The 25598-nt window shown below is 39.3% G+C and overlaps 6 protein-coding genes and 1 long non-coding RNA gene across 7 annotated transcripts; 5 read left to right on the top strand and 2 right to left on the bottom strand.

The window, feature by feature from the left end:
* The first annotated feature begins 2279 nt into the window (after positions 1–2279).
* Positions 2280–3343, top strand: LOC108009455 (pseudouridine-5'-phosphatase). The gene is made up of 2 exons (XM_017073827.4): positions 2280–2505; positions 2597–3343. Exons 1-2 carry the CDS (start codon positions 2439–2441, stop codon positions 3250–3252), a joined length of 723 nt encoding a protein of 240 aa, XP_016929316.1. The 5' UTR covers positions 2280–2438; the 3' UTR covers positions 3253–3343.
* Positions 3338–4173, top strand: LOC108009462 (probable pseudouridine-5'-phosphatase). The gene has a single exon (XM_017073840.4). The coding sequence runs from the start codon at positions 3343–3345 to the stop codon at positions 4063–4065; it is 723 nt and encodes a 240-aa protein (XP_016929329.3). The 5' UTR covers positions 3338–3342; the 3' UTR covers positions 4066–4173.
* Positions 4174–4303: 130 nt separating this feature from the next.
* LOC108010598 (pseudouridine-5'-phosphatase) lies at positions 4304–5437 on the top strand. The gene is made up of 2 exons (XM_017075490.4): positions 4304–4511; positions 4569–5437. The coding sequence occupies exons 1-2, from the start codon at positions 4403–4405 to the stop codon at positions 5369–5371; spliced, it is 912 nt and encodes a 303-aa protein (XP_016930979.3). The 5' UTR covers positions 4304–4402; the 3' UTR covers positions 5372–5437.
* Positions 5438–5557: 120 nt separating this feature from the next.
* LOC108010514 (probable pseudouridine-5'-phosphatase) lies at positions 5558–6689 on the top strand. Its single transcript, XM_017075393.3, has 2 exons — positions 5558–5769; positions 5827–6689. The coding sequence occupies exons 1-2, from the start codon at positions 5652–5654 to the stop codon at positions 6606–6608; spliced, it is 900 nt and encodes a 299-aa protein (XP_016930882.3). The 5' UTR covers positions 5558–5651; the 3' UTR covers positions 6609–6689.
* A 7402-nt stretch (positions 6690–14091) lies between these two features.
* On the bottom strand, positions 14092–14755 carry Cdlc2 (Cytoplasmic dynein light chain 2). Its single transcript, XM_017073383.3, has 2 exons — positions 14643–14755; positions 14092–14589 (listed from the first exon to the last, which is right to left on the bottom strand). The coding sequence occupies exon 2, from the start codon at positions 14548–14550 to the stop codon at positions 14281–14283; it is 270 nt and encodes an 89-aa protein (XP_016928872.1). The 5' UTR covers positions 14551–14589; positions 14643–14755; the 3' UTR covers positions 14092–14280.
* A 108-nt stretch (positions 14756–14863) lies between these two features.
* On the top strand, positions 14864–15726 carry LOC108013036 (uncharacterized). The gene is made up of 4 exons (XR_010654935.2): positions 14864–15192; positions 15266–15390; positions 15445–15526; positions 15583–15726. It is a non-coding gene; the product is annotated as an uncharacterized lncRNA (long non-coding RNA).
* Positions 15727–24695: 8969 nt separating this feature from the next.
* LOC108011069 (ubiquitin-conjugating enzyme E2-24 kDa) lies at positions 24696–25598 on the bottom strand. Its single transcript, XM_017076135.4, has 2 exons — positions 24967–25598; positions 24696–24907 (listed from the first exon to the last, which is right to left on the bottom strand). The coding sequence occupies exons 1-2, from the start codon at positions 25461–25463 to the stop codon at positions 24889–24891; spliced, it is 516 nt and encodes a 171-aa protein (XP_016931624.3). The 5' UTR covers positions 25464–25598; the 3' UTR covers positions 24696–24888.

The following is a 25598-nucleotide window of genomic DNA, read 5'->3' as shown; positions in this document are numbered from 1 at the left end:
TAAAAGGCACCTATGTAACAATTTTATGGTTTTACGTTTTACGATATTCACTTCAGACACTGTATTTTATCCATTAAAAATTTCCTGAAACTGACTTTACTTTGTTCTTACACCTCTTAACACCTTCCCCAGCATCCAAGCTGACTCAATCGCATTTCATTTCTCATCGACTCAATGGAAAATGCCAAATCAGCTAAAGCAATTTGCTGTCAGCAAGGTACTGACGATAAAAGTGGCCCATTCCACACACATCGCCCATTTAAGCATCCTCCCTCCTCCCAGTCAATAAAATGCCTTTTAATTAATCGACGGTTAGCCCGAGGGACGGACAATTTTCCGGATGCTGTGCGTCAGCTGTTGTGGCAACCAAATGAGAACAGGACTTCAGGACAGGACATTCGAATGCAGCGACGAATTGTGTGCATAAATTATGCAGCCAGCCATTTTGGGAGCCCATTTATGGCGTTTTACCCTTTTTTTTGCACGGTATGAGGGAAAGTAGTGCCTTTAGAAAGTGTTTGAAGGTCCTTTGATTTTCCAGTTTAAATTGGAAATTTTTTAAAATTTTGGAATTGTTTTTATTGCTTAAATTTAGCCAATAATCTTGTTGTCAATTGTATTTTACCGTACGGAGTAGCTTCTGGTCTCTACCCTTCAGATTAACGAATTTATTTGTTCTTTTTTCGCGCTTGGCAAGGGGAATTCCCACTTCGCTGACCAGCAACAATATGTTGTAAACGTTTAATTTGAACGCGTCTCTAATCGCTGTCGTGGCAACGGTGTACTTCAGCTGAAATCTGGGTGCTGTAATTGCGTTCATTGAATTGTTAACCGGTCTGGTTGTCTGTCCTGCCTGCCTGCCTGCCTGCATTTCAGTCCCCAAAAACCGCAAACTTGCAGCGACGTCGGCCAAAAGCCGTTGTTATCCTTGTGGTCCTTGTGGCTTTGTGTGAATTTGTACCCTTGAGCTGATTTCCACCGTTGCGGACTGCCATTTGGTTTTGGTCGGTGGCTCGGAGTCCGGGTCCTTCGATATCCCGGTCAATGCACATCAAACTTTTTGGCTCTCTCTCCCTGCGGGCCATCTGCATTTGGCATTTATTGGTATTGTTCCAATTAAAGTTGGACTTGGTCATAAAATATGCAAGCTCAGCGAACCAGTTAGCCATTCAGCCATCGAACCAACTTCTGGTTCGATTTTGGCGGCCACAGGACATTAATGCGTTACGGTCAATGGTTTTGACTGCAACTGAGGCAACGTTGCCAATAAAAGGTAATAAAATTGCCCACTTCGTTGGTTGGACAATCGAGCTAGGTGGATGAGGTTTCGAGGTGGTGTGGTTTTCAAAGAAATCCGCAGCTTTTTATTATTGAGGGGCAATTAAAATGGTCTTAAGATTAAAATGCTTATACTGAAGGAAGGTATTTTTACAAGGATTTTTATTTTTCCTTGAAAAAAACCTTTTAATTCAAAAAATGAGTTCAATATTATTTGACATTACCCTAGACAACAAATTTTTTTTTTTTATCTCTTATTCATTTTCTTTTGTTTATGACTATTGTTTTTTCAATATATTTGTATTTTTACCAAAAGTATCCTTGCGAGATTTAACCATATTTCAAAACATACCGAGTAACGTAAATCTCCATTGTCAACTCTCTCCCCAAAGTCATCAGAAAGCGCAAACATTTTCGTTAACTCGTTTTATACAGCCCAGGTGCGCTTGGCTATTAAGCGCGCACCCAAATCAAGCATCGCGACGCATTCACCTTTGACCCACCGCCCACTCATCCCACCGCAGAAAGTTTCATGCCACATGCTGCAGGCACCACCCACAATCGGCCACGCCCACACCCACTGTACTCCCCCAAAATTTGTGGCACGTATTGGCCAAAGCCAAAGTTTCGGCGACGCGTTGCTGAAAACGTCTCTTGAGGTTTGGCTGCCAACTGCTTAATCAATTACGCAACTTTGTAACAACATGCGAATGGCAGCGGGGTCTTGGCCAAAAAGCGTGCGCCGCATGCATTAGACTTGGTTAAATATATGAAAGTGCAACTATCCCCAAAAGGCGTCAGGAAAATGACAGTTTGGCACGAACCCTCGAACCCAAATCTGAGATACCAGCAATACGTAGATGCAACTTTTAAGATTTCTTAACCCTAAAACACAAGTTGAAGTTTTCTTATTAAATATAATGAGAATTTTAAGAAGTTCTTTTAAGGTTTTTTATTTCGATATATTTTTTCTAACATGAGACCCTTTTCTATTTCTTTCAAAACTTCTTGAAGTCCTTTTTAATGAAACAACCCACATTTGTTTTTATTTTTTGTAACTTTTAAATTTTAATTTTCGGCAAAATTAGTCATCTAAATTAAAGAGCATGTTTCCAGAAGAATTAGCTGAACAAAAAACCACAAAATAGACCACCTTAAAAATGACTCCGAAGAAATGCTACTGTCCAGTCACTCATGTCATCTTTGATTGCGATGGAACCTTAATAGGTATTTATTTTTTACTCATTCATTATTTCCTACCATTTCGGAAACTTCAATCAAGCCATTCTTATTCTTTGTATCTTATTCCCCTTTTAAGATAGTGAAGTCATATACCTAAAAACTGTTCAAGAATTACTCGCTCCATATGGCAAATCTTACACCAAAGACGATCAGGCGCTTCACATGGGAATGCCGGCAAATACCTTTTCTCAACACATCGTGAAGGAGTTAAATCTGCCAGTTACACCTGAGAAGTTCCAAGAGCAATTCGAATCAACTTCTGAGAAGTATATGGGAAATGTTTCCCTGTTGCCAGGGGTCCGGGATCTGGTTCTCCACTTGCACGAATACCGCATACCCTTCTGCATAGCAACAAGTTCGTTTAAGAGAATATTCCAGTTGAAGGCGAGGTCATTCAGTGATATATTTCTGGCCTTTCATCACGTTGTCTGTGGCGATGATCCGGAAATCGGACCGGGCAGAGGCAAGCCCAACCCGGATATCTTCCTCCTAGCCGCCTCGAGGTTCAATCCACCTGCGGATCCCAAAAAGTGTCTAATTTTCGAGGACGCGCCACTTGGTATGAGAGGTGGAATAGCAGCTGGCAGTCAAGTGGTTTTTATACCACCTGAACATGTTAATAAGCAGCAGAAAAAGGGAGCCACTATGGTTCTCAAGTCCATGGCGGACTTTAAGCCCGAGCTATTTGGCCTACCAGCCTTTGGAAACTGCTCAAAATTTGAGTTTGGCTAACTCCTAAGCACTCTAAATTTATCTTTCAAAATTGTTATACTATATTTTATCTATAAAATACAAAATAAATCAAAATTATAGAGTATCATAATGTCAGAGGAAGGTGTGGGTACCAAAATGGGATTGAGGCGTTGTTCTTTTCAGCATGTTACCCATTGCATTTTCGAATTGGATGGCCTTCTGATAGATAGTGAACGACTGAGAGCTGAATCGGTTCAGAAAATTCTGGATCCTTATGGTCATACGTATAGCTTCGATCTCAAGATGAGGTGCTTGGGAAAACCGGACTCCGAACAGGCCTCCCTTATCTTAAACACCTTCAATCTGCCCTTTAGTCTTACTGAGTTTGAGAATCAGCAAGAACAACAATGTCGCAGTAAATTGGGTTTTATTCGCTTGATGCCTGGAGTGGAACGTCTTCTCAATCATCTGAATGAGTTTAATGTCCCGATGGCAATTGGAAGTGGCAGCTGTCGGGATTCGTATAGGATAAAGACACGTCGCCATTCCAGGCTCTTCGATGTCTTCCATCATGTGGTCTTGAGTGGTTCGGACGACGAGGTCAAGGAGGGAAAACCCGCTCCAGACATTTTCCTCACCACCGCCTCGAGATTTAAGGATTCTCCAGACCCCAGGAAATGTCTGGTTTTCGAGTCTTCACTGGTGGGAATGGAGGCTGCTCTGGCCGCTGGAATGCAAGTGGTTCTCGTTCCCGATCCTCTGGTCTCCATTCGAGCAAGTGCACCGGCGTCCTTGAGACTGCGATCTTTGGAGGGCTTCAAGCCGCAATATTTTGGACTACCAGCTTTGTAGAAAGTTAATATATAAGTGTTTTGTTTAGGAACTTAAAAAATAATCAATAAAATGTTAAATTGTATACACTAAAAATATTTCTATATAACATATGAGCACCGAAACCAATTAGACTTGCTTCTATATATTATATCCTTTATACGCTTGCTAAACTAAAATGAAATTGAAATGATCCTAAAGATTCATTAATTCCTGAATGGATCAAAATTTTGTCGTATAGAAAGTTTTAAATGTCATAATCTCATTGCTTGGCCTGGATTCGGAGAATGTGTGTATAAATTTAAAAGAATTTCAGTCGTATCCCCCAGCCTCAGAGTCCTTCTGGTCCGGAAGTAAGATGTGCAGTCCTTGCTGTAAGACTCCAGCAGAATGTGCTGGTTGTTCGCCAATGTGCTGCAGTCCGGGTATTAGCTACTGCATATTTGACTTGGAGAGTGCTGTCTTTGGTGGGGTTACCTCAAAAATAATATATAGTTTAATTTAATCTTCTCTTTTCCCCACAGATACCCGTCACATCTACCGGAAGGCTCTGAAGGACTTGGTGCGTAGTTACGACAAGAGGATACCAGACATTTTACATGTCCAAAGTGGACCGATGACCATATCTGAAATGTCAGAACTGTTCTGCCGGAAGCTCGACATTCCCATGAGTTGGGATTCGTTTCGGTATGATCTTAACGAGAGGACCGCCCAGTTGATTGCGAATCCCCCCTTTATGGATGGTGTTGAGCGATTGGTGAGGCATTTGCGTGGCTGCTGCATGGAACTGGGCCTGGTCACCTCCTGTTCGGAGGCCAACTACTGCTCCAAGATTCGTGGTCGGGAGGAGTTCTTCGAGAACTTTTCGACCGTGGTCTGTGCCGATGATCCGGAGTTGAGGGCTTTCAAGCCCGAACCGGATGTCTACCTAATTGCCATGTCAAGGTTGGGCGATGCTGGACCCGATTGTACCCTAGTTTTCGATGGAACCACCCAGGGAGTTCAGGCCGCAAGTGATGCTAGACTTCCAGTCATTATGTTGGCCGAAAAGGATCTACCCTGCTGTTGGTCTGAATTGGCCGCCCTGCGTTTCGAATACCTGGACGATTTCGAACCAGAGATGTTCAATTTGCCACCCTTTACGGATCCCGAACCCAAAAGGCGATCGAGTCGCCGTCGCACGAGATACAGTCAGAGGTTGACCGTAATCCGCAGAAGAGCCGCCGAAGCCGCTGCCGAGGAAGAGGAGGCGGAAGAGGAGGAACCGGAACCACCGGAGGAACCACCAGTACTGGCAGATCCATCGATTTTAAATTTAAGAGAATAAGCCCCTCATTTGTTCAAATAACACTGAAAACAATTAAATTCTCATGTGTTAAATATAAGACTAATAAGTAAGAAAAGTTGTTTTTATTTAAATGTATTGTTTAATATTTATTAATTTTATGACAATTATTATTTTACTCCTTATAAGGGGGGTTCCTTACATTTACGTTTCTTCACCAAAATGTTTTCAATGCGACAAACGTCAATGTTAGGACAAAATTCGTAGTATAAAACGTTAAAATTTTGAAACTTTTTGATAAACCTTGTGGTCCAGCCCTAAAATGTGCACTCCTTGCTGTAGGGTTTGCAAAGCTCCACCACAATGTTCAAGTTGTCCACCGATGTGCTGCAGTCCGGGGATTAGCTACTGCATCTTCGATCTGGAGAGTGCTGTTTTTGGTAAGATTTTCAAGAACCTCTTTTTTAGATTAATGTAAGCTCAGTCTTCTCATCCAGACACCCGTCACGTCTATCAGAGGGCTCTAATTGAGCTGGTCTCGAGTTATAATAGGACGATACCCGAACTGGTTCTGATCCAATGTGGACCAATGGAAACGGCTGAGATGGCGGAGTTGATTTGCCGAAAGTGCGATCTTCCCGTGAGCTGGGAGTCTTTTCGCTTTCAGCTGAATGAACGCACTTCCGATCTGATCGCCAATCCCACCCTGATGCCGGGAGTTCAGCGATTGGTCACCCATTTGCGCAAATGTTGCATGGGACTGGGATTGGTCACCTCGTGCCCGGAATCGATGTATTGCACCAAGATTCGAGATCGGGAGGATTTCTTCGATAACTTCTCTTCGGTGATCTGTGCAGATGATGCGGATTTAAGGGCCCCGAAACCGGAACCGGATATCTATTTGATTGCCATGTCTCGGCTGGGAGATGCTGGACCCGATTGCACCCTGGTTTTCGATGGAACGCCCAAGGGAGTCCAGGCTGCCACGGATGCTCGACTGCCAGTGGTAATGTTGGCCGAAAAGGAGCTTCCCTGCTGCTGGTCAGAGCTGGCCTCTTTGCGCCTGGAAACCCTGGAGGAATTTGACCCAGAGCAGTTTAATATGCCACCGTACAGTTGCACGGAGCCACCTCGTCGGAAATCCAAGACATCAAGTCGTCGTAGCTCCCAAAAATCTGGGGTAAGTCGCCGGAGTTCCGCAGCTAGAAGAAAAGCTACCGAGGATGCGGAGACCGATGTGGGCGAGGAGGAGGAAGATGAAGGCGAGGAAGCCGCATAATGGAAAATATACCAAATTTTTGTAGTTAAATACAAGTCAGTCAATTTTATTCTATATGATTAAATATGAAATTTAAAAAGATTTTATTTTAATTTTATAAATATTCACTTTCACAACTACTCAAAGCAATCAAATCACTTTCCTTTTACTATTTTTGCAACCATCTATATTATTTCCCTGCATTCCTATTCAAACGTAGTTAACAACTCAACAGATTTGCGGTTAAATATCCCCACTAACCGACTGCAAATCCAGGCAATCTGCCTAAAAGATTTTGCACTTCGCACTTGAATAGCACCCGATGGAAAGGGGTAAGAAAACCAAGATTTTATTTATTAAATGATATTTATTTCAATCAAACAAAATCTTATTTAATTGAAGCCTATTCCTTGACACATTCGCTTAAACCGAAATTGATCCCTAAAACCTTGAACAGCGATAAGCCGACTTAGCAATATTAACATTAACAATGGAAAAGGGAATTGTTTGCTTTATCTGCTGAATAATAAATACAGTTTAATTGAAAACGTTTTCATGATGACAAGGAAATTGAATCCTATCAGCGAGCAAATGATTTTGCCAGCACACACTCATAGAAAAAAGGCAAAATGCAAATTCAGTTGGAGATTAAAAAGCATTATAAATAATGCCGATTGTCTGGATCCTACCATTGTTCATTGTTCGTTGTTCATTGGCATTTGACTAGCTCATCAAGTGCTTTCAATTAAAGATGATTAAGCGTTTTCCATTCTCTGGATTCTTCGCACTGCAAGACAATAAATCCCGGTTGCGTTCAGCAGTTTTCTTGTCGTCATCTTTGCTCGGTTTTGTCTCTCTGCCAAAAGCCAATTGTTTGACAATTTAATTATTCAACACATTATGCATACGCAGTGTGCGCCGGAGTCAGCCTGTCTACAAGGGTGTAGACATGCAATATGTTTGCCTAGTTGCAGATGCCAACTTGCAACTTTCAGCCAACTCCTGGGCAACTTATAATTACTTAATGCTCAACTCGGAAAATGTGTCTCCAGCCCCAGCAAGTCGGTTTTAGCCTCACAGACGGCGCAAAGTGAATAAACCTTTTAACTCTTTAGACACATTTTTTAGCCTTATTTTTTGTGTAACTTTTCCCCTGGCTTTTCTTCCGCTTTTGCCTAATGAACGAACGCCACAGGAAGCACTCAAGGGCGAAAAGCTCAGCAAAACTGGAAAAGCAAAAAAAATAGTTAAAAGAAAATCATATAAAAAGGAAAGTGCCACGAGGTCTAGAAAAAATACTAATAATCGCAAGCGTCAAAAGTGTGATGCTCAAACAAGATCTGCGAGTTTTTAATGTCTTAATTTAATTAAGCCAACAAAAGGCCCCGGGGGATCTTAGATGCTAAGAAATGTGGACTTGGCAGTTGGAAACTAAAAAAAATTAAGTGAAACTTTTTAAATCACAAAGGAAAGGAATAGAAAGTGAGGACGAAAAATAAAAGAAAATCTCAGTCTTGTAAATTGTGCTTGAATTTGATAATTCCTCTTAATTAGTATGTGTTACATTTTTTTAATGTATATTAAAAAGACTCTTCTTTAAAAAATTGCTCTTAATTGATCCCTTAAATTTAAAAGGTACATTTAATGTGTAATTACTTTTAAATCTTATTGATTTTTGAGTACCGAAACCTTCGAAGTTCGAACCTTATAAAATCCCCATTATAGCAGAGCTTCAAGTGTTTTTGGAATTTTGGGTAGACCAACGATGGCAATTACAACAACAGGGATTAACATGTGTCGACGAATGCTGAAAAGCTTTTCATAGTCTTCTGCAGCATTCCGCTAAATTAATGTTAAAATGCAAGGACGCAGGAGGTGGGTGGTTGGGCGTTTTTGCGGGGCGGTGGACCGCCATCCAGTGGTTTGTGTGGGCGTGATGGGTGTGCTTTCGAAGCGTGCTTTGTGCGAGCCTTGTTATAAAGCATTAATCAAGCATACCTGCTGGGCAATCCCCTGGCCCAACCCCTTTTCCCCGCCACTGCGGCTTTTGCCTTTGCTTGTTTGTGGTGGCGACAACGACGCAACCACCCAGCCACCCACACTCACCCACCCGCCCACTCGTCCAGTGGCTCAACCCCATATGCTTCACCATTCAAAAGGGCACTAAATTGCCGCTCATTATGATGGGCTGACAAAACACGTATGCGCTAGTGGTGACACAGGATTAAAGAATATATTTTCAAAGTATGTCAGTATTTTAAAAAATCTATTTTAATCTATAAAATGCAATGATTTCAACTGTATTTGTATGGACTAGGAAACTATTTTTATTCTTATGATGAAAAAATTGAATATTAAGTGGAAAAATCAAATAGGATACATTATTCCCTTACTGCAAAATTCTTGGTTTTAGTCTTGATATATATTTGTACATACTTAACTTACTTAAAAATACCTAACACTAAAAAATATTGTTAAATTGATATGTTAGATATTTTTTTAACATTTTTATAATCATTGGTTTTATATGTGATATAAAATTCAGACTTCACGCTACCATCTCTAAGCCTTAAACCAATTTGTGTACGTGAGTGTGTGTCCCTTTTGCAATTTTCCAGCTAAATGGCATACATTAATTAACGGTTTTGTGCGACAGACGACTCGGGTCCAGATCCAGGTTCAGATTCAGGTCCAGACCCCGGAATGGCATTCATTCTGAGCCCCACGCTCTCGGCTCACGAAAAAGATTAATGGTGCGCTATTAATGTGTAATGACAAATGTTAGTGCCCCCCAAATGCCACGCCCCTCGGCCTTCAGCTACCCCGCCCCCTTTATCTGGAGGTCTCACTTCGGCAATGAATGGATTTTCGTACCTCTGCCCATGGTGTCCATCCATTTGCCGAAAATGATTGAAATAAATATTTAATTAAGGTACCAAAGTGCAACAGCAGCAAAAGCTTCAACGGCAGGCAAACAAAGAAAAAAGCAACTTTGCTCTAAATTTTCATAAAAAATTCAATGCCACGTTCCGACAACAGCCGACAACGATATGCAATAAAGTGCGGGCAGCAAAATGTGTCACCGTGTTACAAATAAAACCAAATGGGGGTCTCTGAAGGAAGCCCAAGGCGAATGGAGGATACTCTTGATAAGGATTAATAATAGGGCATACTATAAAAAAGTTTTTGGTATTTTGAGTATTTTTTAAAACAACTATAACCTAATTTACAAAGTATTAATGGAATATATATAATATAAACAATATATCAACCAACGAAATATTGAAAAAAGGGAATAGCTCATAGAACTAGTGGCAGTTTGTGAGGGTATAAAAACATCTAATAAATAATTATCAAAGATAACAGATACATTTTGAGAATAGCTTCACTAATGGCATATAAATAGAAGGCTTTGAATAAATATCCATGTCGGCTTTATTTATCCCCAAAGCTATACAAATGTGTTTATACCAACATAGTTGCTGGCCTGCACTCAGTTTAGATAATTTTTATTTTCTGCAATAAATATTTATATAGATTTTAATTTCGTAGTCAAGCCAGGTTGATCCCGATTCCACTATACCCTATCAAACTGAAATAAAACCAAAACAGCTACATCAGAGACCTTAGCAACAACATCAACGTCAGCGTCAAAGTGACAACAACAGAACTCCGGCCAGATCATTCCGAGGACTAGAGATATGGCCCCGGAATCGGAGGAGGTGGGCCTGAGAGGTGGGACCCGTGAGGTGGACACTTTGACCAACTGTTGTGCTGTTGCGGCAAACAAGTAAATAAATGACAAACTAAAGCCAAATTAAGTAAATAAAATTGTTGCCGCTGTCAGGGGCATAAAGTGACGCCTGACACGGACACGAGAACACGGAGCCAGGACATGGGACACGTTATGCAGGAAACAGTAGTCCAGGACTTCAGGACTTCAGGACTCCAGTACTCAGAACCTGCAGACTGACAGGACACAGGTTCGGGATCTCAGACGCAGGACTTCAGAGCCCTGTGACAGGCCTGAAAATGTCAACAAGTCGTCTGCAAAAACACACATGACTGAAATGTTACAAAAACTATACGCAAGTCAAAGATCAGGCTGAGGTTAAAGGTTCCAAAAAAAATGTAATGTGAAAAAAAACATTTGAAAATTAAACTGAAAAAAGGGACGATAACCTCTGAGGATTTTCAGAACAGCCTAGACAAACGCAAAAGATTTTCTGCCTCGCATTGGGCAGACAAACGCTGACATCTGTCAAAACGAAAAGCGCACAATTTATCACAGGCAACAATAACGAAAATAAAACCCACAAAAGCACTGGGAGATCTAAAGAGGAGACAATGAGAGCTCGATAAATACGGAAGCCATAGAGCTTTTGGACTATAGGATACCCGGTACTTAAACATATATTTTTTTTATTAATTTTAAGCTTTTAAATAAGAGTTTTTTAAGCGACCTTATATATACAATAAAGTAAAAATGATAATGATGATGATATTTAATTTTTTGAAAGAGGGTTGTATAAACTGTCATATTTGTATACTTGTATCTCTAGGAACTTATTCCGACAATTACTACAATATCAAAAAAGGCATGTAAAGCCTTAAAGCGACAAATGGTAACAAAGAAGTTTCAGATGGACACCAAAATCCGGTTTCAAGCCCAGAAATGAGCTTAGAAGTGGTAAGGGAAGGAAAAAGTGGCAAGATAGAGGAAGCAGTCTCGTTGACGACAATGGAATTGGTCAGGCAGAGATACTGGCCAAAAAGAAAAGAGGGGAAACGACACGAGACAAGTTCGGGTTGATGATACGTAAGCCAAATGAAAAATCGACTCCCCAAGTGGGTGACTTCTCCATGTGTCCTTGCAAGTCCTTGCAGCCTCATTCATCACACTACCCCGAAAAAAGGAGTAAAAACTCCAAAAGAGTATGCAACTTCCGCCATTTCGCAGAAACAATCCCAGCTCTTCGTCTTTTGTTTCAGTTTTCCTCTGCATGAGATTATTTGGCTTTATGTGGGCGATTATCCAGCGAAATTGGCTTATGGAAATTCACTGACCACGCCTAAGAAATTTTCATGTGTCGTAGGTTATTAAAATATGGAGAACTTATTTATAAAAAATGGAATTACCTAATGGAATTTATAAAAATTACATATGTTTTATTATTTTACAGAGTAAAACCAGTTCGCTGCCGAGCAGCAAAGTAACTTTGCCATTTTAATTTTCGGTACAAATTTGGAACATTTATTTTTGTTTAATGAAAATTTGCTGTGACTTTTTATACAGTGCGGTTTTTACTGCCTGTTTGCTGTGTGTGGGGTTCTGGTCCCTACGCCTCATGTCTTGTTTGTGTTTCATTAGGATTTTTTGTCATTGTCGAGAATGTTCGCTCCTCTCGACTCCCGAGCTGTGATAAAACTAATGTTGACTTTGGACTGACCCCTTTTGCCGGCTCATATATGAATATACATTCGTGTGCCTGGGCAGCGGCAAAAAACGGAAATAATTATAGCTGCTGAGGTCACAAAAAGTTTACATATCCATGTGCGTATGTTCCTGTGGTCGTTCTGGTTTGGTTTCATTTCGTTTGGTTTTCGTATGGTTATCTAGCTCGGCGTCCAAGTAAAATGCAATTACACTCGTATCTATTGCACTCGCAATTGTTCCACTGTCTGTGTGCATCGCTGTGTGTTCAAGTTATGTTGTGCAATTTTATATTGAGGTCACTGCTACTGACAGTAATTTATAAAAGTTTTGTTCATTTTTTTTCCACCCGGCTAGGGGCGCAAAAAAAGGTCAAGAGATTTGCTCATTTGTAGTCACTTGATGTTGGCCATGGAGGGCGAATGGGACTCAGGGATATTAAATTGGAATTATGTGGGATCAAAACAAAGCGGTGAGTTGGCAAAAAAAATGAACTAGCAGATTTCCGGTATCATCGTGAAAAAATTAATGTAAATGAAAAGGGCACTTTCATAATGTAGTTTTTCAACTAATTTGGATTTTTTATTATATTTATCTCAATACAATTTTTGTTTTAGCTCATACGTTAGACATCTTATAATGTTAGTCCCAACTTATAATAAAACTTTTTTAATATACATTTTGCAAACAACTTAATTTATAAAATTGCACATTTAAAAAAATGTAATATAATAAAATATTGTATTGGCTTATTTTCTTAGTAACGTTTTATATATCTAAAGACAAATTCATAAAAGCCTTAAAAATCACATAAATTTATGTAATTAGTTTTCAATATATTTTCAAAAACATGTTTTAAAGCATCCGCGAAATCGGCGAGAACTCTTGTTTTTTACCAGCGCCATCTACCTTCTCGTTAGTTCAAAAATCCCACGGTTTCTCTTTTTTCCAAGGCGCAGACTCAACTCATCTTGGAGTAAAATACCATCACTCATTCAGCCCAGTAAAAGCAGAGGACCAGCAGGAAAACAGAGAAGCAGCTGGGCAGAGTTCAAACCTCACTTCAAAAATAAAATAAGAGGGAAAAGGATGTGCAGGAAGTCGCAAGATGGGCAGAAACATTTAAGGGAAGCCCAGAAATTGGTTGAAGCTTATTTTTTAATACCGAAATGCATAAAAAATATATGTTTGCATTACAGAAAGGTAAAAAAATTAATAAGGGCTTTGTCTGCGAGAGCGTAAAACTGATTGCGTGGCACTTACGTTTTTTTACGACCTGCCTTGGCCTTCAAGTGTGCCATTACATTTCGGCCCTGTGTTTTTGTATCCCAATGTCGTATTTAACCCAGCCATGAAATATGCATGAGAGTCTGTCTGACTGACCGATCCCCATCGAAATGCGGATGCAGAAGTTCGGAAAACAGAAAATCGAGCGCCAGCTGGTGGAAAATCGGGGGGACAAGGCCAAAAGTCGTCGAACTGTGAAAGCGGCTCAAACCAACTATAAACACCCACTTGGCAAAAATGAAAAAAAAAACTTTTTCATATGTTGCGCCTGCCGGCCAAGTGTAAAAGTATTTCGCAAAATATATATTCGCACCCGTTGCGAACTTTATTAATATTATTTTTATGATTATTATTGCGGCCCTGGACGTGAGCTGGCATAATTACCCCGGCGATGTCCTGTCCGAAATTGGCCAATCGCTGTGATAATAAAAACGCATAAATGCCACCGCCGCCAGCACATGGAAGTACAACGGACAGCGACAATATTTTAATTAACTTAATTAAGCAATTTTTATTTGCCCACAGCCAGGTGAGCCAGGTGCAGCAGCATCGGCAGCCCGAGTTTTCCATTTCCCTGGGAAAATCGTGCTCCCATTGTTTGCCTGCTGATGAACTCGAAGGACATTATGAATGCAGGAATTAACCCAAAAAGCATTATCTGATGTGTCCAGGTCCAGCTGAATCAGCAAAGAAAATGCAGGGTGAAATGTGGGTTGAAAGTTTGGGAATATAGCAACACTTTAAAGCTATAAAACGTACACCTTTTATAAATAACATTTAAAATAAGCAAGCATTAAATTTATTTAATGTTTAAATGAGTCAGCACTGGCAAGGCTTTTCGAATTTGGGCAAAAAATATTAACAAGTTCTGTAACCGTCGGATGAGATTACAATTCAATGAAATGGTTTTATTCGGCATACTCCTTCGGTGAACAACGATGGGCGCCATTTGATATAGTGGTTCCGGGACACTTAGCCGCTCTTGAAGAGCAGAATGGCCACTTGGCCCAGGTAGAAGTATATGAAGTGGCGCGTCTCATGGGTCACATACGATCCGAAATTGCGACCGACGATGCAGTGCCAGGTGGGATTGTACTTCTTGTCGAACTCCTTCTTGATATAGGCGGCAATGTCCTTCTCGATGTTGTACTTCTCCAGCGCCTGGGTGGCACAGTCGACTGCATCCTGCTGCATCTCCTCGCTCATGTCCGCATTCTTGATTACCGCCTTGCGATCTGACATCTTGAATGGTTTTATTGCTTTTTCCCTCTAGCTGGTTATCTGGTAAAATGTTTTCCTACAGAACTGGGTTTACTTATTAATAATCGACTCACCTTGGGGCTCTATCTATCCGGCTCTTGCTCTGTTCAATTTTATTTTACAATGAGGTGCTGTCACTTTTTGAAGGATAAGAAAACCTGCGCCTACTTGATTCACTCGCAGAAAATTACATTTAAAGGTTTTTAAAGGAATGGTCAGTATTTTTAGGCATTCTAAATTTGGTCAGTTCAATGTGCCATATGAAAGACAGCGGATAATCATTTGATAAAATCATCTTTAATGTACCTGTTTAGGTCAATTTTATAGCTTTTCCAGACGAAATATTTGTTTGGATCCAGTTCACTATGAAAGTTTTGCTAAATTTTCCACTGGGCTCAAATTTATCAAAGTTATCGAATGAAATTTTTCTTTTAATACAAATCGCGAAAATGTTTAGTTGTGATTGTTTACCGGAAGAGCAAAGGCTTAGTTGTGATTGTATACCGGATACTGAAGTCAGTACCGATAGGAAGGTGATTTATTTTTATGCTTGGTGGCTCATAGTATGGGGCTTTCTTCTAGCCATTTTTATGGTCTTCTCGGTTTATCAGCAATATGATTTTGGTAAGTCATTAAAGAAAAATAAATGTCAAGCCATGGTATTTTTAAAATAATCGATTAATTTTTAACAACTTAGAAATTGACCATAGGAAATATCGTTCTGTCACTTTTCTATCCATGCTTATATGGGTAATATTTTTGGGACTCTGCGCAGTATTAATGGTAATCTCTGGGGTAGTATTGATTTTTGGCGTTAAAAAGGTAAAATTTGTATTAAAAACTAAAATATTGTCTAATAATATTTTAATTGAATAGGAAAACAGGAAAATACTCCATGCGGGAAAAGTCCTCAGTTATGTATATCCAATTGGGTATTGGATTCTTGTCTATCCCATAGGTAAGTGTGTTGACCCTAATTATTATGATTTTAATTTTGTTCTTTTTTGTTATTAGCTGTACATTTCTTGTGCATAATTATGTTAAAAAGATACGTGGAAAAAGAATGGGAAGATTAACAGCTAGCTAAAAATACCTGTGGTTAAAATAAAGTTCCATCTATATTATGACTACCTAAATTATAAATAAAATCCCGAAAAAGTCCTAGAGTGATTTTATTTTACAGTAACGCTCTATTATAGGGATTTTTATGATATCCCGCCTATGGTCACGTGATCAACATGCAAATGGCATTAGAGCGAAGGGAAAAGCCTAACGACTCTGGGCCTCGAGCAACTTCAAATCACAATCGCATGACACGAGTCGCAGGCCGGAATTTGCACTTAATATGAAATTCGTTAATTTCCTCGTTGCTCTTTTTCCATTTCCCCGCTGCAAAAAGGTTGTTAAATTCGATTGGACATGCAATCAGTGCACGAGAACTCAACTGCTGGGAGTAAAATTTTAGATTGAATTTTAATAACAGCATTGCGCGGACACTAATCAAGTAATGCAACCAATTTGGAACTGGTTCGAGCCCTACGAGTGTGTTTGTCCTTGTGACCAAGGAACGGACAACATTGTGAACAAATTTCGCTTGTTTTTCCTAATGAAAACGCTAATTTATTGGACACACGCCATGCTTATGGTCACGGTTCTTTCGCCCAGGATTTTTTTCTAATCTAATTTATAGGTGGTTTTGCTTGGGCTTGAAACCAGGAGTCTTGCTTCTTCCGCTGGGCTCCCATATTTCACGTTTAGCCAAACCATTTATCATACATAATATGGGTTATTAGAAGTGGAACCCGAATATTAAAACTGATTTTTGAGAAGGTTTGCAAAATAGAACCTTTGGGTTTAAAATGCTTCAAGAAAGAGTAAGTGCAACATGTATTAGTATTTAAAATATTGTGCCAAACCTGTATTATAAGAATATTTAAAAATTTGTTGGCATTTAGTTTTTCTTTTATAGTTCTCAAAGATACCTGGAAATCTCAAGTTTAAGTCCCACCGCCTTAAGTACCCAATAAGTTGTTCTTCTGACTTGAAGCACTTTGTGCCTGCGTTGGATTTTCTGACAGCACTCAATTGAGAAAATGAAAAGTAACTTCATAACCGCATGTTAAATCTTTGCTGCCCTGCCACGCCCCCTTTTTCCTGCTCGGGCTTTTTGTGCCACATCCTGTGCCGAGCAAGAGCAGCACAATTGCACAATATTTCCGGGCAAAGGTAATAAATAAATTGCATACGTAATTAAAATCGACGACTCTGCACAGGACTCTGAACTTGGGCACCTCCTCCTCGGCAGCAATTACAGCAGCAACAATAATAACAACAAAAGAGGCAGTAAGAACAAAAGTTTTCCGACTTGACTTGTGTGTGCCTCCCCTTTAACGTCAACTGTATTTCTTTTACCATTTTCCCCGCTCCTCGGTGGCTTTTGTTGCCTGTTGGCAGCTCTTTTGTTTTTTACTCAACTTGCATGCGAACAACACGAAAATGGTTAATGGAGGTAATGGGGAAATGGGCTGGAAGGTAAGCCACGTAGCGTTAAGTTGTTCCTTAAATCGGGGAATATCCCCTACTTGGCTAAAAAGGTGTAATAACAGCGGATTAGGGAGCCATTTCTGATCCGCATCATAAGAATTACATTGTTCGTAAAGCTTGACGACGGGATATAAGTTGGAGCATGAAAGATTCTTTTATGTACATGTTTATAATACGATTAGATATCCTCACTGATAGTCTCTCTATAGGTGGGATACAACAATCGAATAAACTGCTTGTGGCATCACACTATCATATTTTTTTTTAAGATTCCTTCTTATCCCTAAGCCATTTATAGAGTATTCGGGGACTCCACTAATTTTACTTCATGAGCAATCAACGTCACCGACGACATCCCGCCTTGCTTGTTGAACAATTTGCATGACAAAAGCCCAGACTCAGACCTACACCAAGTCAAATGCCGAGTATCTTTCACGATTCTGTTGTTCTCTTTATTTCACAAAAACCATCCAGGGATTTCTTAAAAATAAATATACCATCCTGCACAACTAGAGGGGATACTCGAGAGTTTTATGTGAAATTTTCATCACTCAATCGACCTGTTTAAGTTTCTGGCTTTAAGATAAGAGTTATGAAAGCTTAAATGCTCTGCTTGCTGTTGTCAGGCGAGCCATTAAAAAATCAAAACAAGTTAACGGCAACGGTAACCGAACTAGCCGAGGCGATGGCGACGGCGAAAGGCGAACCGGAAACCGGAAGTGAGAACAGGGCTCAGTGCCGCAAGTTTGCGGTGGCGGCATGCGGCGTGTGCAGGAAGTATACCCCATATATATAGTACATATAGGAAAAACACAACGCTGCTCCAAGTCGATGTCGCTGAAGGAGGACAACAACCATTGTTGTTGTGGTTATGCACGGGAAAAAATCGGAACTCTTCAGCTGAATTAAATAATTTCTAATTTTATTAAGGAAATTTAAAATATTTTTAATTGAATAAAAATATTTCTTCATAATTTTAAGGTCAGTATCCCGAAGGAACTTTGAAATACGGTCTTGTTTTCATAGTGTAGCCTTAAATCCATGTCCTGTGACTCCAGACTCGCGATAAAAAAGAAAGATTATGGGTAAAAAGCTAAAGGGGGTGGGACTAAAAGGTGTTTGTCTGAGTCTGCGAGTCCATGTGTGAGTTTGTGTGACCGATGCCGACATGGGTGACCCCATGTAAGCGACAGAGGACAACAAACGAGGGTCATTTGCCCACTCCCTGTGCTTCCGCCTTTGGGGCAACAAGTCATCGCAAACAGCAACATCGTCTGCCATCTTTGAGCTTTAAAAACGTTCGAAATTGCAACGGAATTACGGCACTCTTGCCCTTGGCCAACTTGAAATTTCTTGGGATAGCACTATCCACTTGGCTCGGGCAGATGTCAGCGTTTTGGCATTATAATACCATTAACTTTGCCATAATTCAGTGCACCAGCGCAGTTTCGCAGCGAGAATTTATGCATAATGAGCACAGTCTTGTCCTGCTTCATACTCCCTGCACATGCAACTGGCAACCCAGAGAACAAAGTTGCCAAGGAAAAATTATTTAAACGGTGGATTCACATCTATCTTTCAAACGAGTTTGTTTTTCAGTTCACTAGTAATCTAATTTGAAATCTTTCTTTTCAGCGACGGTCAAATTTTAACCCATTTTCATGTTCGGTTTTTCCGAATTTCCAATGGTTTTCAGAATTGGTCCCCAAAGCTGCACTTCAAAACTCCATAACTTGAGTTGTTGTATTCAGTTTTAGACGTGGGATACCTCTTTGAATTTGTACTTGAAATCTCTTATATTCTACATTAAAATTTTTCTTTGAAACGATGGTAAAATTTTTAGCCCATTTTCATGTTTCGATTTTCCGAATTTCTAATGGTTTTCAAAATCGGTGCACAAAACTGCATTTCAAAATTCCATAACTTGAGTTATTGGATTCCGATTTAGACGTACTTCAATTCTCTAGTGTTCTACATTACAATTTTTCTTAGGAACGATGGTCCAATTTTTAATCCATTTTCATGTTCCGTTTTTCCGAATTTCCAATGGTTTTCAGAATCGGTGCCCAATACTGCACTTCAAAATTCCATAACTTAAGTTATTGGATTCCGATTTAGACGTGGGATGTCTCTTTGAATTTGTACTAGAATTCTCTTATATTCTACATTAACATTTTTCTTAGAAACGATTGTCCAGTTTTTAACCCATTTTCATGTTCCATTTTTCCGAATTTCCAATTGTTTTCAGAATCGGTGCCCAAAACAGCAATTCAAAAGTCCATAACTTGAGTTATTGAACTCCGATTTAAGCGTGGGATACCTCTTTGAATTTGTACTTGAATTCTCTAATGTTTTACATTAAAATTATTCTTAGAAACGATGGTCCAATTTTTAACCCATTTTCATGTTCCGTTTTTCGAATTTCCAATGGTTTTCAGAATCGGTGCCCAAAACTGCATTTGAAGATTCCATAACTTGAGTTATTGCATTCCGAATTAGACGTGGGATACCTCTTTGAATTTGTACTTGAATTCTCTAATGTTCTACATTAAAATTTTTCTTAGAAACGATTGTCCAATTTTTAACCCATTTTCATGTTCCATTTTTTCGAATTTCCAATGGTTTTCAGAATCGGTGCTCAAAACAGCACTTCAAAAGTCCATAACTTGTGTTATTGAATTCCGATTAAAGTGTGGGATACGTCTTTGAATTTGTACTTGAATTCTCTAATATTCTACATTAAAAGTTTTCTTAGAAACGATGGTATAATTTTAAATCCATTTTCATGTTCCATTTTTCCGAATTTTCAATGCTTTTCAAAATCGGAATCGAAAACACCACTTCAACATACCATAACTTGAGTTATTGTGATCCGATTTAGAAGTGGAAAACCTCCTTGAGCTTGTGCTTGAATTCTCTAATACTCTACATTAATAATACCAGTTACCCAATTTTTTTTTACCTATTGAAGCATACGTGATTGAAAATGTTCGCTGGGTTGCCCGTGAGTCCTCGAAAATGAGCTTCTTGTTTGCAATGTCGCCCGCTGGGTAACTAACTGCAGTCAGCAGTAGTTGGCAGGGTCGTATAGCTGGGAACAACCCGACATGGACCAAAACCCAGTCATATTAGCAGGGCATATGAAAGCTGTAGCAGTTGTGTGGGGAAATATCCGAAGGCAGGTGAAATTTCTCGGAAACGGCTAACAGAAAGCGGAGTTTTGGAGGGGTTTTGACTGGCTTTGGTTAACCCATGACTTGCATTTCAATTGTGGGTGCGTTTGCACAGGGCTTACATTCTCGGCGAAAAATTTTTAGGTTATTTGCCGTCATGGTTTTCGGCGTTTTCCTCTCGGTTCCCAAGAATTTATGACACCGCACATACAGAAAGTAAGGGAAAAGGGGCCGAGGAGGCAAACATTTTCACATTCTGCATATTTGCATTGGGCAAATTAATTTTGCCTGCCATATTTACACATTCCCCTCTTTATTTTTGTACTCGTATTTGAGCACAAGTGTAATTGTGTGCCTGCTTCCGTACAAACATATTTGGTTAATTAAAAATGGCAGTAAAATTATATGACTTTTATCGTGTAGTGCCTGTTGCAGGTCTAGAAACAAAAATTCACGGACCCATATAAATGCAATAGCTAAATTGCTGCAGATTAGTCATGTTTTAAGTGGGTTTTGGGCTTTTCAAACTCATTTATTAGCTTAAATTAGGTCACTGCCGATAGAAATTTATTTATTTAGCTGGAAATTGTTTCCTATATTTACCTTGCCATTCTAAGCCTGAACAGAATATCTGAACACGTCACTTTGTATACCCAATGTAAATATAAACAAACGTGGAAAATATTGTTGAATGCCAACTGCATCATGGGTTTTATAGCAAATAAAAAATGAAACCCCCATTTCAATAACCCCGAAAAAAATGTATTTGCCTTCCATTAGAAATATTTATTGTTTTCATTACTTTGACTGAACAAAGTTAACAAGTTCAAGTGGCGAAAATGCACCGCCCTCCAAATAGATGGGAAATGCCATCACAAGCCATTGTTTGCATGCCCTTTGCATACTTTGCAAACAGCTTTTCCTCCTACTTTCGAGTGCATTGGAAAAACTTTCACATTTGTCTCTGTCACAGAGGCAGGCGATCAAAGTTTTCGGCTTAAATTTCTGCATGCACTTCAAACACGCAATTGGCATGTGACGACAAAACATACGAATCGAATTTTTCTTATCTGCCTCCTTGGCTCTCCCCTGGCTTTTCCTATGTTGATATTTCAATTTGAAAAGTTTGACTTAGTTTCCTCAGTGTTGGCAGCTTTTCGATTAAAGTTTTGCATGCGGCAGATTAAAAACTTTCCTATCGCAAGTTGGAGTAAGTTTTGTTCCTCAGTCGCTTCTTTTTTTTTTTAAGTTTTTTTGTGGCATTTTTAACATTTCTTGGCTACATCTGCAGGTCTTTGTTGAAGTTCACGTTCGATTGCCAAGTGGAATAGCAACACACTAAAGCTAAATCTCTCCTATATGTAAGGGTAAGTACTTTTAATGGGTTACTAGAGGAATTTACTGGAATTGGGGATGACTGATATTTTCTACACAGGGAAATGGTATGTATTTTAAATAGATTTTAAAGGTCTTTAATGTATTTTTGTATTTTTTTCAACACTATATATAAGACCACTATCAAAACAAAATATTGTAAAAAGCTGCTATTGGTTTTATTGATCTGTTGAGTTTCCTTTTCTTTGAAAAATCTGCTTTAAGGTATTTTATTTTCTTTTTAATTCCTTTTGAATAGATTTCAAGATAGACACATATTTTTCCAAACCAGCAAATATAATTTCTTTGCACGCACCCACAGACACCCAAAGAAAATCGCTTTCTTTTTAATGTCATTAAGGACTTGTTGGCGTTTTCGCTTTTGACGGTCCACAAAACGAAGTAAAAGAGCAGGCTGGGAAAAAATTTAAATTTTTAATGCTATTTCAGCGTAATTTGGCAGTTCGTTAGGCTTGTTAAGAAGGCCCTCACACACGTAGCCCCATAAATATGAATAACAACAAAGAGCCACAGAGAGAAAGCAGACGGAGAAAGCGGCAAAACCAAGTGCGATATTTGCGGTTTTTCGCTTGTGTGTGTTTGCCACATGACACATCGTTATGCTATGTTAATGGACTTTGGAAACAGTCTAAATAATACGTAGAATGGGGAAAATGCGTGGAAAGTCTGTCTCGACCGGAAAAGCACATCAAATTATGCTTAATTATTTAGATCATGTTATTTTGCAAGCATTTAAAAGGATGCTCGAAGAAATTAAAGTCAATTACACTTAACTGCAAAATGATAAGGTAAAAATTAAATTGATATATAAATGAAAGATGGACTAAATAGCTTAAAGCTTTCGTCCTTCTTGTCATCTTCTCCAGACCAAACATACTCACCTAAGCAAATACGCCGAACATTTGGGAATGTCTGGGTGCCACACCCACCAGACCACCCGCCCCTTTTCCATTTCCAGATGGTAGATCCTAAAATGTAACTTTAAACTGCCCGAGGAGAGGCAACAACATCAAACACTTTGCTCCCGGCTTCGGCTTCAGCTCGAAAACTGCATGCGTGTGTTTACTCTGCGTTAATGAAGTTGTGTGACGGCCAAAAGGGGCGGTGGTGGGAAAATTGGGTCTGGAAAACGGGGGGGAAAATGGGTGGAAAATGGGGGGAAAATGAGGGGGTGGCTGTCTCCACGCATGCAGACAGCTTAGCGTCATCAGCGCCCTCGTTGGCAAAGGTAAATGGCAACTGTAACGTTAATACCGCTGCACATGAAGCGCAAATGAAATGAAATTGCAGGCAGCCAGACAGAGATATCCCCATATACGTATATCTCCCTCCCACTTGGGCACATCAGACATCAATGTCAGAGCGTGTCTTCTATGCAATTAGTGCTTTTGTTGATTACGCTGCAAACGTGTGTTGGGGATTTTCGCAGCCGCCGCTTAAAGGGTAGCAGGGGTATCATTATTACATTAAAATATGGAGGTTCTATAGATATATATATATATTATATATATATATATTATAGTATAGTATATTGAATATACTTAAAACCAATAAATAAGCCAGATATCACGAAAAGTAGGTTAAAAAAAGAGTTAGTTTATATTATTAGATATTTCCGAGAATACCTTAAGTTCAAATATTAAGATATCTTTTATCACGATTTCATAAATAGCTTCAACTAAAATATTATAAAAAAACAAAAATTCCTTTTTCATATTTTTTACACTTACCAAGCTTTTCCTTATGTTAAGAATATTATTTTACTTCTGAAATATCGTTTAACCCCTTACGAATTTTTCTTGATATTATTCAAGGGTAGTCTAAATTCCCAACATTAATTTATGGAATGTAATTTTACTTAGCTTACTCCTTTTTAAGACGAAAACTTTACCATTTGCTTTTTGGGTATGCGTAATGAAAGAGAATTTTTAAATAATGAGTGGAAAATGTTGATGACATATTAATTCGGATTATTAAGGGTTGTGATTAAAGATACAAAGAGGGAATTGTCCTAAAATCGTGTTTTTTTCTTTCTTTAACATATGCCCAAATATGTTTTACAAAATTTTATAGAATCGCTTAACTTATCACATACAAACCAGTTGCAAACACCCCCATCAAAATGATCTATGCGGCCAATCGTGAGAGTAGCTCAAAAAAATAAAACAATTTTAACAAATTGTTTGCAGAAAAAGCATACTTGTAAATATTAAAAAATAAGAGAAAATCAAAAGCGGAAACGGAGGATAACCAGTTAAGGGGGCACAAAAAATGGGAAAACATTAAACAGATTTAAGCAAATTTGTTTTGGTGCGTGTGCCATCAATAACTTTGGCAGCATATTTGACTTGTTAGCCCCGGTTTATCAGTTCGCCAGGAGGGTTGTTTGGCAAAAAGGGTTACCCATCGGAAAAATAAGCGAGCGGTAAAAGAATTTCGGTTCGTATTCCACGTTCCCACCCTCTAAAAGCTTTTCCTATCTGACTTTGGCTAATGTTTGTCCTTCTCCAACTTCAGTTTCATGCAAATGTGCTCCACTTCGCTGTTGTTTTTCCGGGGAATCCACGTTTGGGCCCTCTCAAATGGCCCGAAAAAGTATGCAACACTTGACAGTTTCTGGCAGCGACGTGGCCTGTGCTAATTTCTTGTTTCCTTTGCCTGAACTTTTCTCCATGTAATTTTCAAATCGATAAGCAACACAGTAGAGCACCTAGGTACCTCCCTACCTTGTCCTCCCGCTTTCTTTGCCTCTACAAAATATATATTTTCGCATGGAAATCACGAAGTTGATGTCAAAAAAACATTTTCATTCTCCAACGAAATTTTGTTTTGGCCCTGGCGGAAATTCGTTGGCAACGCCATCGGTCGGCCACTCAAAAGTATTACCACAATGGGCGTAGGTGAGTGGGCGTGGCTCCCCAATTGCGGCATGAACAATTTCGAAAGTTGTCAATAAGAAAAAGAAACGGTGACAGCGTTTCGACTAAAAAATACCATTTATAGAATTTCAAGAAATTTAACATTTTCAATGTGGGATGAGTTTATTTTTGGAATTTAACGCAACAAAAACAAAGGAAATAAACGTTAATTAAACCTTAAAACTTGTGTAAATCTGATTTTTTAAAAGACCAGCCTACTTTTAATTTAGCGTTTTTAAATATATAGGTGTACTTGTATGTTTTTGGAGAATCCTTGGCGATTGTCTAATCTACTCATTTTTTGCGTACCTGAAAATGGAAATAAGCATTATTATATATTTATAAAGGTAATCTCCGAAAAAACCCACTCTTTGGTCCAAGCACGAGCCTTTTTATCATGTTCCTCTCGATTCTTCACATATTCCTTGGCAATACTGACCACCAGCGGATCGGTGGGATTACAATCGGTGAGTAGAGAACAAATAGACAGCAAGATCTTCGATATGGTCAGTGCCGGTGACCAGTTCTCCTTCAGAATGTCCAGACAAATGATGCCCAGTCGGTGGATATTGCAGTGATAGATGGGCGTGCGAAACACGATTTTCGGCGGTGCAAAAGGATACTCCATGGGAAAGTGTATGTCGAGCTTAAACATTCCGCCCTCGTAAACCGAATCTGTGGGTCCGATGATTGTGGAGGTCCACTCGTACAGGTTGTCTGCCTTTGGACCAGCACTGCAGTTTGGTGGTGGATCCCTAGATATCTCGTCAAGCTCCCTCTGAATGCGCCTGGCTGAAATCACGTTTACTTTCCGGTTCACGGGAGCTCCATCCTTTCCGGTGTTTTCCACTGAAGACGATAACATTTCCAGATCTTTAGTTACCTTCCGTTTTTTATAAAAAAAAGTTCGTTTTTATTCTTATGAAATTTCTGATATTACTACGATTTTTGGTTGTTCGTTTCTGACAGCTGCTGTAGAATGAAGTTTATCGCACTGAAT

The sequence above is a fragment of the Drosophila suzukii genome, chromosome 2L, assembly GCF_043229965.1.
Source record: "Drosophila suzukii chromosome 2L, CBGP_Dsuzu_IsoJpt1.0, whole genome shotgun sequence".
Lineage (NCBI taxonomy): Eukaryota > Metazoa > Arthropoda > Insecta > Diptera > Drosophilidae > Drosophila > Drosophila suzukii.
Note: the sequence above shows the minus strand (reverse complement) of the source record. Positions and strands in the feature narration are given on the sequence as shown.